Source organism: Acanthopagrus latus, chromosome 14 (assembly GCF_904848185.1).
Source record: "Acanthopagrus latus isolate v.2019 chromosome 14, fAcaLat1.1, whole genome shotgun sequence".
Classification (NCBI taxonomy): Eukaryota; Metazoa; Chordata; class Actinopteri; order Spariformes; family Sparidae; genus Acanthopagrus; species Acanthopagrus latus.
The window spans coordinates 6,226,976-6,238,609 of NC_051052.1; the positions used below are offsets into that span (position 1 = coordinate 6,226,976).

Genomic DNA, 11,634 nt, shown 5'->3' on the forward strand with positions numbered 1-11,634 from the left:
CCATTGGTTCATCTGGGTCCAGTGTTATTTCTTGTCTTTCTCTTGTTTGTCGATGTTGTATTGAGTGTCACTGACCAAAGCAGCTGGGGTACAGGTGAAGTGCTTGGATAGCTTACTTACGTACTTATAATATTTGCAAATATTCTGTTGGTAGAATTTATATCTATTGGTGATCGTCTGGTGTATTTTAAGTGATGTCAGGGCCTTCTTTTCCTCAGCAGTGAGAGCAGCCTATCAAACATGGCTGTTCTGCCTCTATCTGCCAACTAGCGGCACAAATACCCAAGAAACATTTTACCATGAGCAGTGTCTTTCTACAGCGGTCTATACTGTTTCATCCCTATTCTTTTGACCTTTAACCCCTCCAACTCTAGCAGTATCAGTGCAGGAATTCAGTCTTTCTACTGAGTCTCTCCTCTCCTTTTCTGCTATTCCATCCAACCTGTTTCCCTGATCTGAATTAAACCTGTTCCGGTGGGATCCTTCCTTCTGACGTTTCTCGCTGGAACCTCCAGGGCCCTTCGGGTGCGCTTACATAAGTTCTGAATGAGGCTGGGGCTGCGTTCACCGTCCCAGTCCCCCTTCCCATAATCCATCAGGGCTAAGTTAAGACTGTCGGACCCTGAGGACGTGTTAACACTACTGTGGACCCAGAGTTATGTCAGACAAAATTCAAAGGGAAACTAGGCTTCCTGGGTATTACGGGCTGCGTGGAAGTTTTGAATTGAATTTATGATTTTGCTAGAAAGTGTTTATAACGGGAGGAAATATTTCATATTTGAGGCTGGAAAACAACTGTAGCCAGCGTCACAAGGCTGATTTATAATTTTAGATAATTAGCTGAACTGGCTCTAATAATAAACAGAATTATGATGCATGCATAAAGAAAACAGTCAACTAGATATAGTTTAAACCCTTTATTTTGACAAGACATAAAGGTATTTTTTCATCAGAGGAAAAAAAATAACAAATAATCTACAAGATGGACTCATCACTACATGCAGACACTGCTGATGGGCGAAATATAAAAAATTATTATGTACAAGTTGGGGGAGGATGTGTGGCGGCGCTTGGGGGAGACGTCAGACCTGCTCGCCGAGGTCCAAAACTCGAAACTTGTCTAGATTGTAGAAACAGGCCTTGACGACTCGCCCGCCGAAATACCGTCCGTTCAGATCCACCACGGCTGCAGAGGAGAGAAAGTGAAGGTCAGAGTGTTCTCCAGTGCACAGATAAACCTTTCGACAGCACGATTAGTGCTGCTTTCTTACAGGAAAACCCACTAAATCTGCCTTCAGATATGTTAACAGTGTAAATATTGTATAATACAGCATCAGAATATGAGTCGATTTCCTCAGAACGCCTTTTGAAAGATCCTGTGGAGGGTCATGAACAGGTGTGTGTTCTCTGTTACAATTAATTTCACCATTTGGTTGTTGAACAATAGAACAATGCTGTGAACGCTTCATTCTGTACCTAGCTGCTAGAGATATTTGGCGGTGAAGCAACATCAGTTATCCACAGGAAGAAGTCAAAAACACCAACGTGAATAAGCCAGGATTGTTTTAAACTGTTAATTTGATTCATGATTGTTTTCCTTTAATCCTGAAGGCAGTGGCTTCATGTTCTTAGAAGAAATGATTTGTTCTTCTGTGGAACAAACTGTTGTGGCAAGCAGCTGACTGATGCTAGATCTAAGTGCCAGAGATAAAAACCCAAAAAAAGAAAAACAACTTTGTTTTGGCGCTCACACTTCTGAGAAAAAGAAATATAGTATCAGGGTTGTTTCCTGGAATTATGCGAAAGCATAGCGTAAATGCACGGCAAGAAACCTGTCCTTTAAAAAAGGGCAGTGGTGGTTCTGTCCTGTCCGGCTGTTTTAACCTTAGCAATAAGATGAACAGCACCATGTTGCTCGTGTCCAATCCATTTCCCTTGAAGGTCGTTTGTGATCGCCTCAGTCAGCACATTTCATGCAGCACTTTCTATTAATGTCTGTGGACATGAGCTCCACTGTGCTGACGCTGGATGTACAAAACACAGTGTGTTATGTTGCAGCGATTACACTGAGAAGATTGTCTGAAAACCTCATAATATCCTGAATCACTGCAGCACAGTTTATCTTTTAGGAGAAAAGTGCACACCTACGTTTATGTAATATGTTTCTTGATGAGGGTTACATGAGATGATTAAGACCACTCTCATGTCAGTACACCGTGTGATATAATGAGTAATATGAGGCTACAGGCAGCAGGAAATAAGCTCAAGTTTTACATTTAAGAACAGGATATAACGTGTTTTGGAGAGCTTCAAATAGCCTCTTGTTATGGCAACAGCGCTGGCTGGTAGTTCCTCCAAATTAAGTAACATTTTTGTTTGTTTTTTTTAACCATCTTTTTTCAGCTTTACTGCTTAAACACATACCACCCATGGCAGAAATACTGCCATCGCCCCTCGAGAAGAAAGCCAGATATTAACAGAGGTGCAACAGAAGTGAATAAAAAATAATAATAATAATAATAATCTTTGTTTCTTTCCAGGATGCATGGTGGGTCAGGATCACAAAACCGTATGGTCTGACGGTTATTCTTCTTTCATTATTTGTTAAAATGTCGAAAAATTCTTAGAAATGCTCATCACAAAATGTCACATTTTCAAATGGCTTATTTTGCCAAGAGCCCAAAACCCAAAGACTTTCTTATAAATGACAAGAAAAGCAGCAGATCCTCATGGTTAAGAAGCAGGAGCCAGCGAATGTTTGCCTTTTTTACCCTTAAATTAATTAAATGATTAATCAATTGTAAGCATAGTTTAGGATGAATTTTCTTTTGATCGACTTGATCGATCCACTCATCGCTGCAGCTCTATTGGGAGCTACTTCAAACAAGGCCACGGGTCAGATGTTAGCCTGAGGTAACTCTTTAGTGTAACCATCATGAATAAAATGTAAACAGATAATTAAACTTTAGTTAATAGTTATTTCACTGTTAACAAACTTTGTAATGCTTTATATTTACTAGAGTTTATAAGCATCAGTTGCTTCTTTATAATGTCTACTGGTGACTTGTTAAAGTGACTTTTATGCAGTCACAGAAGTTGACAGAAGAAAACTCTTGTGTTTTTATGGTGGTCAAATACAACCTGCTCTTGTGTGAACTCTGACCTCCTTCAAGCAAACAGAAAACCTTCCCTACTGGGGTCAATAAAATGTTTCATCATCATCATCATCTCATTCTTTGAGTGTCTGTCCCGCTTTCTGAGAGCTGTGATGTAAGCGCGGTGCCAGCGGTGCCGCAGGGAGCCGGCTGGGTTGCTGGGCCATCTCTGATGTAACACCTCAGGGAGCCGAGTCTCACCTTGTTTCTGATCTGGGCCAACCCATTTAGAATGGGACACTTTCACCCACATTATTAGAGCAGTTATACAATGGAGAAAGTGATGCAAACATAGGATGATCAACGCTTACGTGTAGAAACACTATTCCGATATCAAAGTGACTCAGGGAGAGAAAATCTCCAAAATCTCCGTGGAAGATGACAGTTCTCAGCGAGCGAGTGTCACTGACGACAAATGGAGGCTCGAGTTTGGAGCGTCAACAAAGAGTCAGATTTTTTGTGAGCTCCTGTGACATTTGACTTATTTTGAGGCAACATGCCCTGATTGGAAACACAAAGTCTACTCGGTTTTAAAGTGTCAAGCAACTTTTTCAGGTGTGTCGAATAAGCTCGACTACAGGCAGACGGCCTCATTCAGGTTAGCCAACACGACGACTAAATACTGACCTTTGATGGCTGACTCCACCCTCTCAAACTCCAGAAATATCCTGACAGCTTCATCATCAAGAACCTCTGCAATCTGAAAGAAAAGGTGTGGGTTTTTTTTTTATAGACTGTACTGTTTCATTGATACACTCACTTTGCCAGTTGCAATTCTCTTTTCTCACCTCAAAAATGACACATTTAACCACTTTGCCGTATTTCTCGCATTCTTCCTTTGTCTCTCCCTCCAGGTCTTCGTCCACCTCTCCTCTGCCCACCATGTTCTACAAGACAAACGCAGACATTAGGCCGGCTGACAATGGAACAGTGGAAGCCAAGAGGGTCGGATTTAAATAGCAAACTCAATTTTTCGGAAATGAAACTCGACAAAAAGGTACCAAGGGTTTTATCAGTTTACCATTCTGTAATTTTAGTAAGTTAATTTTAAAGTATGCTCTTTAACTGCATTAAAGGGGTCTTGTGTTGTCTCAATTTCCAATCTAGAGTATACTTGTCTTTTGTTACCATCTGTGCTAAAATGTTGATATTTGGTAAAAACAGTAAGGTGAGGACTTATCATTAAAACACAATGAAAAATGATTTTTGTTTCATTTTTTTCTATGATAGTCATCCGGACTAGAAAACAGAAGAGCGCAACCGACATACCCTGAGCAGGACCACTTTGGTCGGGTTTTTCAGGATCTCCGTGAGCGGGTTGGCCTCCGACTTCTTGGAAGCGTCCGCTGGTTGGATGGAAACAGAAACAAAAGGTCACACGTTTTCTCCTGAAAAGAATATTCTCAGGCGGCTGCTGAGCTGGATTAAGCAACTGACAAAAATGTGCAACAATAAGTTTTATCGCATTGTGCTGAGCTGGATTCAATGTGTGTGATAAATGAAACAATTCAGCAAATATTTAGTCCAAAAGCTGGTAAAAAAAATACTGTTCTGTGTTTGCCTAGTCGATTTGATATCCACTTCTTCTGTCATGTCTGGCTGTTTGTCACATTCGAACACTGCTTTTATTGTATTAAACATGCAGCAGAGAAAAAAAAAAGATTTTGCTCAAAAGAACACTTAAGTTGTGTTCATGTACGTACACAGTGCACCTTAAAGACAGACTTTTCAGCTAGTCAATGGTTAAACTCTGACAATCTGCCAAGACCAGAGATTCTCATATTAATAAGAGGGAGCCACAGTGTTCCTCAGATAGCACCTGGTGTTTTTGTCTCTACTCAAATAGGGAAAGAATGTCTGAGAGTGACTGTACCCTCATCTAAACTCATATTCTGTACAGTGTACAACACTGATAACAGGGATTCCTGCTGATTGGCTACAGCAGTTCAGCTGAAATCCAGCAGTGATGAACTTGACATCCAACCCTGATACCTAGTGGCCAGAAATAAACACTGCACTCACAAAGAAACACAATATTTTGAAAGAACCCAACACATCTGTATCTGTTTGAACCATTTCAACTACAGTTTATGTTTGTCTCTGATAATCACATCACAGTTGGTGCTGTCAATATTTCTATTCTCATGATTTTATATCGTCAGTCAAAAACCAACAAAAACAGTGGAAACATTTCTGAAAGTGTAGATTCTAATCTTTAAGGCATAAATTTAACATTTTAATGAAGACGTGTAGTCACTCTCTGGCAGAGTTCAGTGAGAAGATGGTTTGCACTCCCATGGCTATACTGTTATTATGAACCTACAGCTAGCAGCTGGTTAACTTAGATGGCCTTAAAGATTGCGAACAGCAGGAAATGGCTTGTGTGGCACAGTTTTCTGTAATAAAATCCACCAAACAGAACGCCCGAAGCTCACTTATTAACTTCTTATCTTGTTTGTTTAATCTGAACCGAAAACAAAGTGTAAAACAACATTTCGCAGCATTGAGGAAGATGTGTGCCAGACCATGCAACCAGTGATGAGCCCAGGGAGATACAGAGTTACTTGTTAGGACTGAAAATCCAAAATTTAACTTTAACTTAATTTGTGAGCTTCTGGGGCAGACTGTATCTATCTGACATGTCCCCGTCTGAGACACTGTGGTAATTTACTTAATCCTTTCTATCCGACTGGCCTTGCTGGCTGTTATTGATTATCAACCACTTTTCTAGTATTTCTCTAGGTCCAATTTGTCCTTTCTGTGACCTTTGGACAAACGGCTGAACTTTTTTTTTTTTCCAGTTTTAGGACCTGACAAAAATGTTATATTTTCCTGCATTGATGGACAGAGTAACTAGTAACTAAAAGAGAACTTAAAGTTGAAATTTCATCACTAGTTATTTTTAATGTTGACACTAAGATTTACATTTCAGCCAATCCCTACCTAGAGTGTAAGAAAATAAAAAAATAATACATGACACTACTTTGCTATTTGTCCTTATTATGTGTTTTGTTCTGTCGCATGCCATCAAACTGTCAGGGACTGCAGATGAAAATCTGCCTTCTAAAGCTAATATGACGCAATATGAGCTTCAACATAAAGGTGAACAACAGCTTATCCCAAATCGCTGAACTTTCCCTTTACGCCTTGATGGCTCCGCTTTGTGGATTTTGTTTAATTTTATCAAAGTCCATGGGTGAGGAGAGCAGGTCAGTGCAAATTTAAAGCATAGGTGAGTCTGAATTAGAAGCACAGACTGTTAGAAAGAGAGACTGAAATTAGACCAAAACTATAAACAGACTGCAGTGTTAGCCAACATTAAGAGTAGTTTTTACAAACACACATCCAGCAGAAAGCCATGCAGAACTATTCTACTCCTAGCAACGTTATGCGTTAATACTGATCTCTGGCTCAGTGAGGACCACTAAAATTTTAACAGACACAAGCTCAGCTCCTTTCAATTTGGTAAATGAGTGAGACAACAGGTAAATACAGATAAAACATGCAGACACACAAACAAACATACACACTTCTAAAATAAAAAGGCAGGCTGGAAAGCACACTCTGTCTAATGGGAGAGAGAGAAAATGGGAGTGGAGGCCAACCTGCAGAGCCTCCGCCTGAAGTATCAGCAGCACCTGACTGGCTCGACCCTGCTGCTCAGTCACACACGCGCGCACACACACACACACACACACACACACCCCACACATTCATACACAAAATGAGAAAAGAACAAAGACATGCACACAAAGTCACGGTAAACATAACTGATCCTGAAATGACACCATGATGTTTGCAGAGATAAAATACACAAGAAAGGATCAAAAGTGAGAAGAGAAGCTAAAACTCAAAGCAAGTTAGACACTGACAGAGATGAAACAACAGACAAAAGCCAGACACAACGCGAGCAGAGGGTGGTTCATGCAGTCACCAGGTGAAAAGGACTTGAAGCAAAGAAAAGAGAAAAGTAAAGAAAGAAGACAAAGAAGAAGCTGTGGCTGCAAAATAAAAAATAAATCAAAAATGTTTTAAAATGAACTATAGTAGTTACGTTTCTCTGCAGCATCGCCTATAATGATCTTTCCGCCTCGCTTGCTCGTCTTCTCCACAGACAGCGCCGTGCTGAGGCCCTGCTCGTGCTTTCCCAGGCCCTGGCCTTCTTTGAAGCCGTACTTCTGCATGATCTTATGGGCCACCGTACCTCTGTTGGGGTAGATGGGGAGAAAAACGTTACAATCTAAGAGTGAATTGTTGTAATATTAATGCTGTTGGTCCACATTGACATTCAAAATCTCAGATTTGCATATTTAAAACACAACAATACTACAACTACTACTACTACTACACACTATCTACAGATTTAAGACAAAATTAATGTATCTATATAGTTATATTATTCAAATGAGCTAATGTTTTAGATAATTAATAATGATGCACTGCAGAAAATGTGTCAGTCCATTTACTTTGAATGGTAACGAAGTTACATATAAAACATACATACCTAAACATACAGCTTTAAGATGTACATTAAGTGTTAAAGTTATGCAATTTAAATGATTATGTGAAACTGTGGGAGTTTTTGCCGATTCCACTAGAGATCTGTTGAAGTTATAGCACAAAAAATTGCTGTGTCCAGGTGTATTTGTGTGTCCCACCCACCCCATGTTGGCCAGGAAGGAGCTGGTTGGTCCAGGTGGTGAACGTGGCCGTTCTGAGTCATCAAACATGGGTGGAGGGATGGCAGCCTTTGAGCCTCTGGCAGGACGACCTTCGTCCTCGTAGGAGAAAGATGAGCCTAGAACATAGGAAACACAATTGATACTGACATGCACCGAGGAGCACAACCAGATTAGATTTTGTATCACTGTTATTTGCTACCACGTAAATCTATATTCTGTTCAGTGTTGTAGTTCATTTTTATGTCTGACATCACAGCAGCTCTGGGAAGAGACAATAATAATGCTGTGGCAAAAACTGAGTTAAATTTTGACATTTACAATGTAGAAGACACCTCAAACACTGGTTTAGTCAATGCTGCCCCCTGCTGCTAATTTAACAGAATACTAACATCATCTGTGATGATTACCGACTAAGTTTACACGCACATTAATGTACCATTATTCCGATTATGACAAGAATTTTATTCAGGCCATGTAAACAGGTTACCCCAAATGCAGCATTTCCCACTGAAGTGATGCTGATATTATTCCAATTTTAGGGCCATTCTTTTGACATGTATACTGCATATTCTGAATACACATCTCATTTTTTTTTTCTTTTTAAACCACAATTTGCAACCCAGTCCCTTGCCTATTTACATCAGCTCTGTGTGTTGCCTGGCCAGCACTTTGCAAGGCTGTAGTAGAAATGCGTGAATAAAGGGAAAGCCAACATTTCTTGATTGAAGGAATGAAAAGGGGAGGTCAATAGTATGCACACATGGGTGTAAATGTTAATTTGACTTGTATGTTCATCTTCATCAGGCATGTAAACAGCTTAGTGAGAATAAAAGAGTCTTTTTCAGACAAAAATTATAAAACTGGATTATCACTCAGTTATCCAGACAGTAAAATAAAAACCTTCACAACAGGTTACAAAGCCTGTGTGTTACACTCTGTTAACATGTTAGAGGTCATTTCAGGACAGCCTCATTTACCAACTAACCAAGTCAGAGGATAATTTGTCTCCCCAGCTTTCATACAGGATGACAATGTAGCAAACAGTCATCTCTGCTCTGGTCGTTTTTTCATAAAATTAGTCATGGCCAAAACACACTGTTCCTGCTGTTATTACTGCTTATATATCCTGTTGATGTAAAAACCAAAAGACTTTCACCTAATGAATCACAAGGCTTACCATCCCTGTCTACTAGTGAAGACGGCGGCGCAATAGCTGCTCCACCCATACCTGGAGGAGGGAGAGACAGATGATGTAAGAGAGGTGAAGTTATACAAAATACAAAAATGTCCAAGGATGCTGAGTCTTTACTACAGGCACTAACTTCGTTTCCTGCGCTCCTTCTCGTAGTCGTCTTCCTCATCTGACTCTTCCTCTCCTGCTGGGAAACGAGAGAAACCACTTGGAGCTCCACCGTCGTGTCTGTCTTTCCTCTTCCTGCAACACATCAAGTTCAAGTTTGAAAGCAGAGTCCCTGTAAATATCAGGTGCAGTACACTCTCGCTCTGTAATTGCTACAACATGAACAACTGAAAAATTTTGGGTTTGATCCAATGTTATGGCGACAAGCATACAATTACAGATGCATCTCCACGGACCCTGAATAGCTACTGTAATTTTGTATCATTATGTAAAAGGGAGAGCAGATCAATTTCTCATATTTTATCCTACCAAGTTTATCAATTCTGTCTCCTAGATTACGTTTAACTCTTAAAGTCGGCAGTACTTTTCTCTCTCCTCGATCTCCTTCTGTCGCTCCTGCTCCCTCTGCCGCTGTCGTTCTTCTCTGTGTCGCTTCACCACCTTCTCGTAGTCGTTGGGGAACATGGGATCGTACTCGTCAGCCAACGGGATCAGCACATCGCCAGAGGAGAAACCACTGGGCACAGCATCCTGCAGCACACACACAGCACAAATCCAAAATATGAGAGAGCTGGAAACCAGGGAGGTAGTATTATGGAGCTGCATCACAATCTCACACACTGCTCTGTATCCTATTATTAACATTAAGTACTACCATTTTCGCTCTGTGTTTTTGGTAGATTAGCCTAAATCAAGAGAGAAAAAAAAAAACGGGCGACTTGGAACATTCTAATCACAGGTCATCAAGACCTGGATTACTCAAACACTGACGACTAAGGATTGGTAATTCCTCTCATCAATGCCAGAATCTTTCACAAAACAATGATGTCAAACTCATGCATCTGTGCTGACAGGAACTTGTAACAGGAACGAGTCATAGTGGAGAGGAGTAAACAGTCCAAAGCGTAGCTTAATTTCACACCAAAAGATGTACGCAGATTTTTTTGAATAATGTCTGTAAAATTATAATTTCAAGTAACAGTTGAAACACCAGCAGTACGCTGAAACATCTATCTGAACAACATGGGCTTAAATTCCAGGAATGCCAATTTGAAACTTTTCTTATAAGTGCCACAGCTTCCAAATTGAGCGCTGTGTCTGTTACAGAGTTACATATCATCTGTTATAATAACATGAGCGCCATTCAAGCAGACTTAGCAAACATCTTCTGTGAGTATTCCACCATTTCCTCCATCTTATATAAAGACAGACATACTACACCCAACTAAACCTGTGTAGCCCTTCATTTTTCCACACAGAACCTTAAACTGGATTCAATAAGGAAATCGGCTGAGATTCAGACCAATGAGCAGATGTGACAACACCTTAGGCATCAGCAAAATCTTATCAATTCCCATTCTTTCTGATGACCACGTTCGCTGGATACGACAGACCTTGAGTCCAGCAGCAGCATGTGGAGGAGTGTCCGAGATCTGTCTATCATCACTGGAGCCTCCTCTCTTTAGATCGATGACCGGAGCCAGGACAGTGGTCTGTTTCATCCGCTGGGTCTACACACACACACACACACACACACACACACAAACATTGAATATATGCACATTTGCTGTGGGAACCTTCATTGTTTTTTTTATTTTCCATTTTCCATTGGAGTGGTTACATGTCATTCTGTGTTATTATGCTCTACTATCTATGTACTCTCATTTTCATCAGCAGCACCAATGAAGTACCAACTCTGTGACAGATCAGATTTGTTCATTCATGCATGTATTTTACCTTTGCACTGCACTTGTATTGCATGATGTGCCTACCTTGGCCTGGGTCAGAGCCGCCTTCTTCACCTTCAGCTGGGACTGCAGCAGCTTGAAGTTCTTGGACCAGCCTTCGGTCTTGGTGTCACTGGCACCCACACCGAGGTCATCGTACAGCGACATTGCTGCCAGTCAGCGCTTCTGTTTCCTGTAGACACAGAGACGAGTTTCATTTATGGCAACATTAACTGGCTTCTGCAGCATCCTTGCCGTTTGCAGCACTTGGGTAGAAACTGAGGTTGGAATTCAGCAGCAACATCAAAAGCCGAGTCAAGTTTTATATTTCCTGTAATGAAATGTCTAAATCTTTGTCAAATAACCATATGTTAGCAAGAAAGTGTAAGCTGGACGCACTAGGAGGCTGGGAGACACTGGTTAAAAGTATAGCTAACGTTAGCTAATGCTAAGACAGCTACATAACTACTCCTACACTGGTTACGCTGAAAATAACAAAAAAATATTTTAGCTTGTTTTTCAACTTACCTGTTTAAGAAACACCTGGACATGAACTAAACGTGAGTGCCTATAACATGAAAGTATTTAACAGCACATTTGGTGTGGCGTTAGCTCCCCGGTGGACGAGGCGGAAGTGGGCACAACAACAAAACCAAGCGCGACAGTCGACGACGTCAGCTTCATCCTCCGCTTCGGCGCCACCTAGCGGC

The 11,634-nt window shown here is 40.8% G+C and overlaps 1 protein-coding gene and 1 long non-coding RNA gene across 4 annotated transcripts in view; one reads left to right on the top strand and one right to left on the bottom strand.

The window, feature by feature from the left end:
- Positions 1-3,774, top strand: part of LOC119032274 — a 173,810-nt gene extending 170,036 nt beyond the window's left edge. Inside the window, exon 6 of one of the 2 annotated variants that reach the window (XR_005078827.1) lies at positions 2,541-3,774. This is a non-coding gene — a long non-coding RNA (uncharacterized LOC119032274). The remainder of the gene's footprint in view (positions 1-2,540) is intronic. The other variant, XR_005078830.1, reaches the window with a different exon arrangement.
- On the bottom strand, positions 903-11,592 carry rbm17 (RNA binding motif protein 17). 2 transcript variants are annotated; one of them, XM_037121243.1, is made up of 13 exons: positions 11,453-11,592; positions 10,970-11,117; positions 10,592-10,708; positions 9,562-9,728; positions 9,160-9,272; positions 9,015-9,065; positions 7,818-7,953; positions 7,210-7,361; positions 6,761-6,811; positions 4,425-4,501; positions 3,944-4,042; positions 3,783-3,855; positions 903-1,186 (listed from the first exon to the last, which is right to left on the bottom strand). In XM_037121243.1, exons 2-13 carry the CDS (start codon positions 11,090-11,092, stop codon positions 1,083-1,085), a joined length of 1,263 nt encoding a protein of 420 aa, XP_036977138.1. In that variant the 5' UTR covers positions 11,093-11,117; positions 11,453-11,592; the 3' UTR covers positions 903-1,082. The 2 variants fall into 2 exon arrangements, with proteins under 2 accessions (XP_036977138.1, XP_036977139.1); XM_037121244.1 differs by lacking the exon at positions 6,761-6,811.
- Between the last annotated feature and the right edge of the window lie 42 nt (positions 11,593-11,634).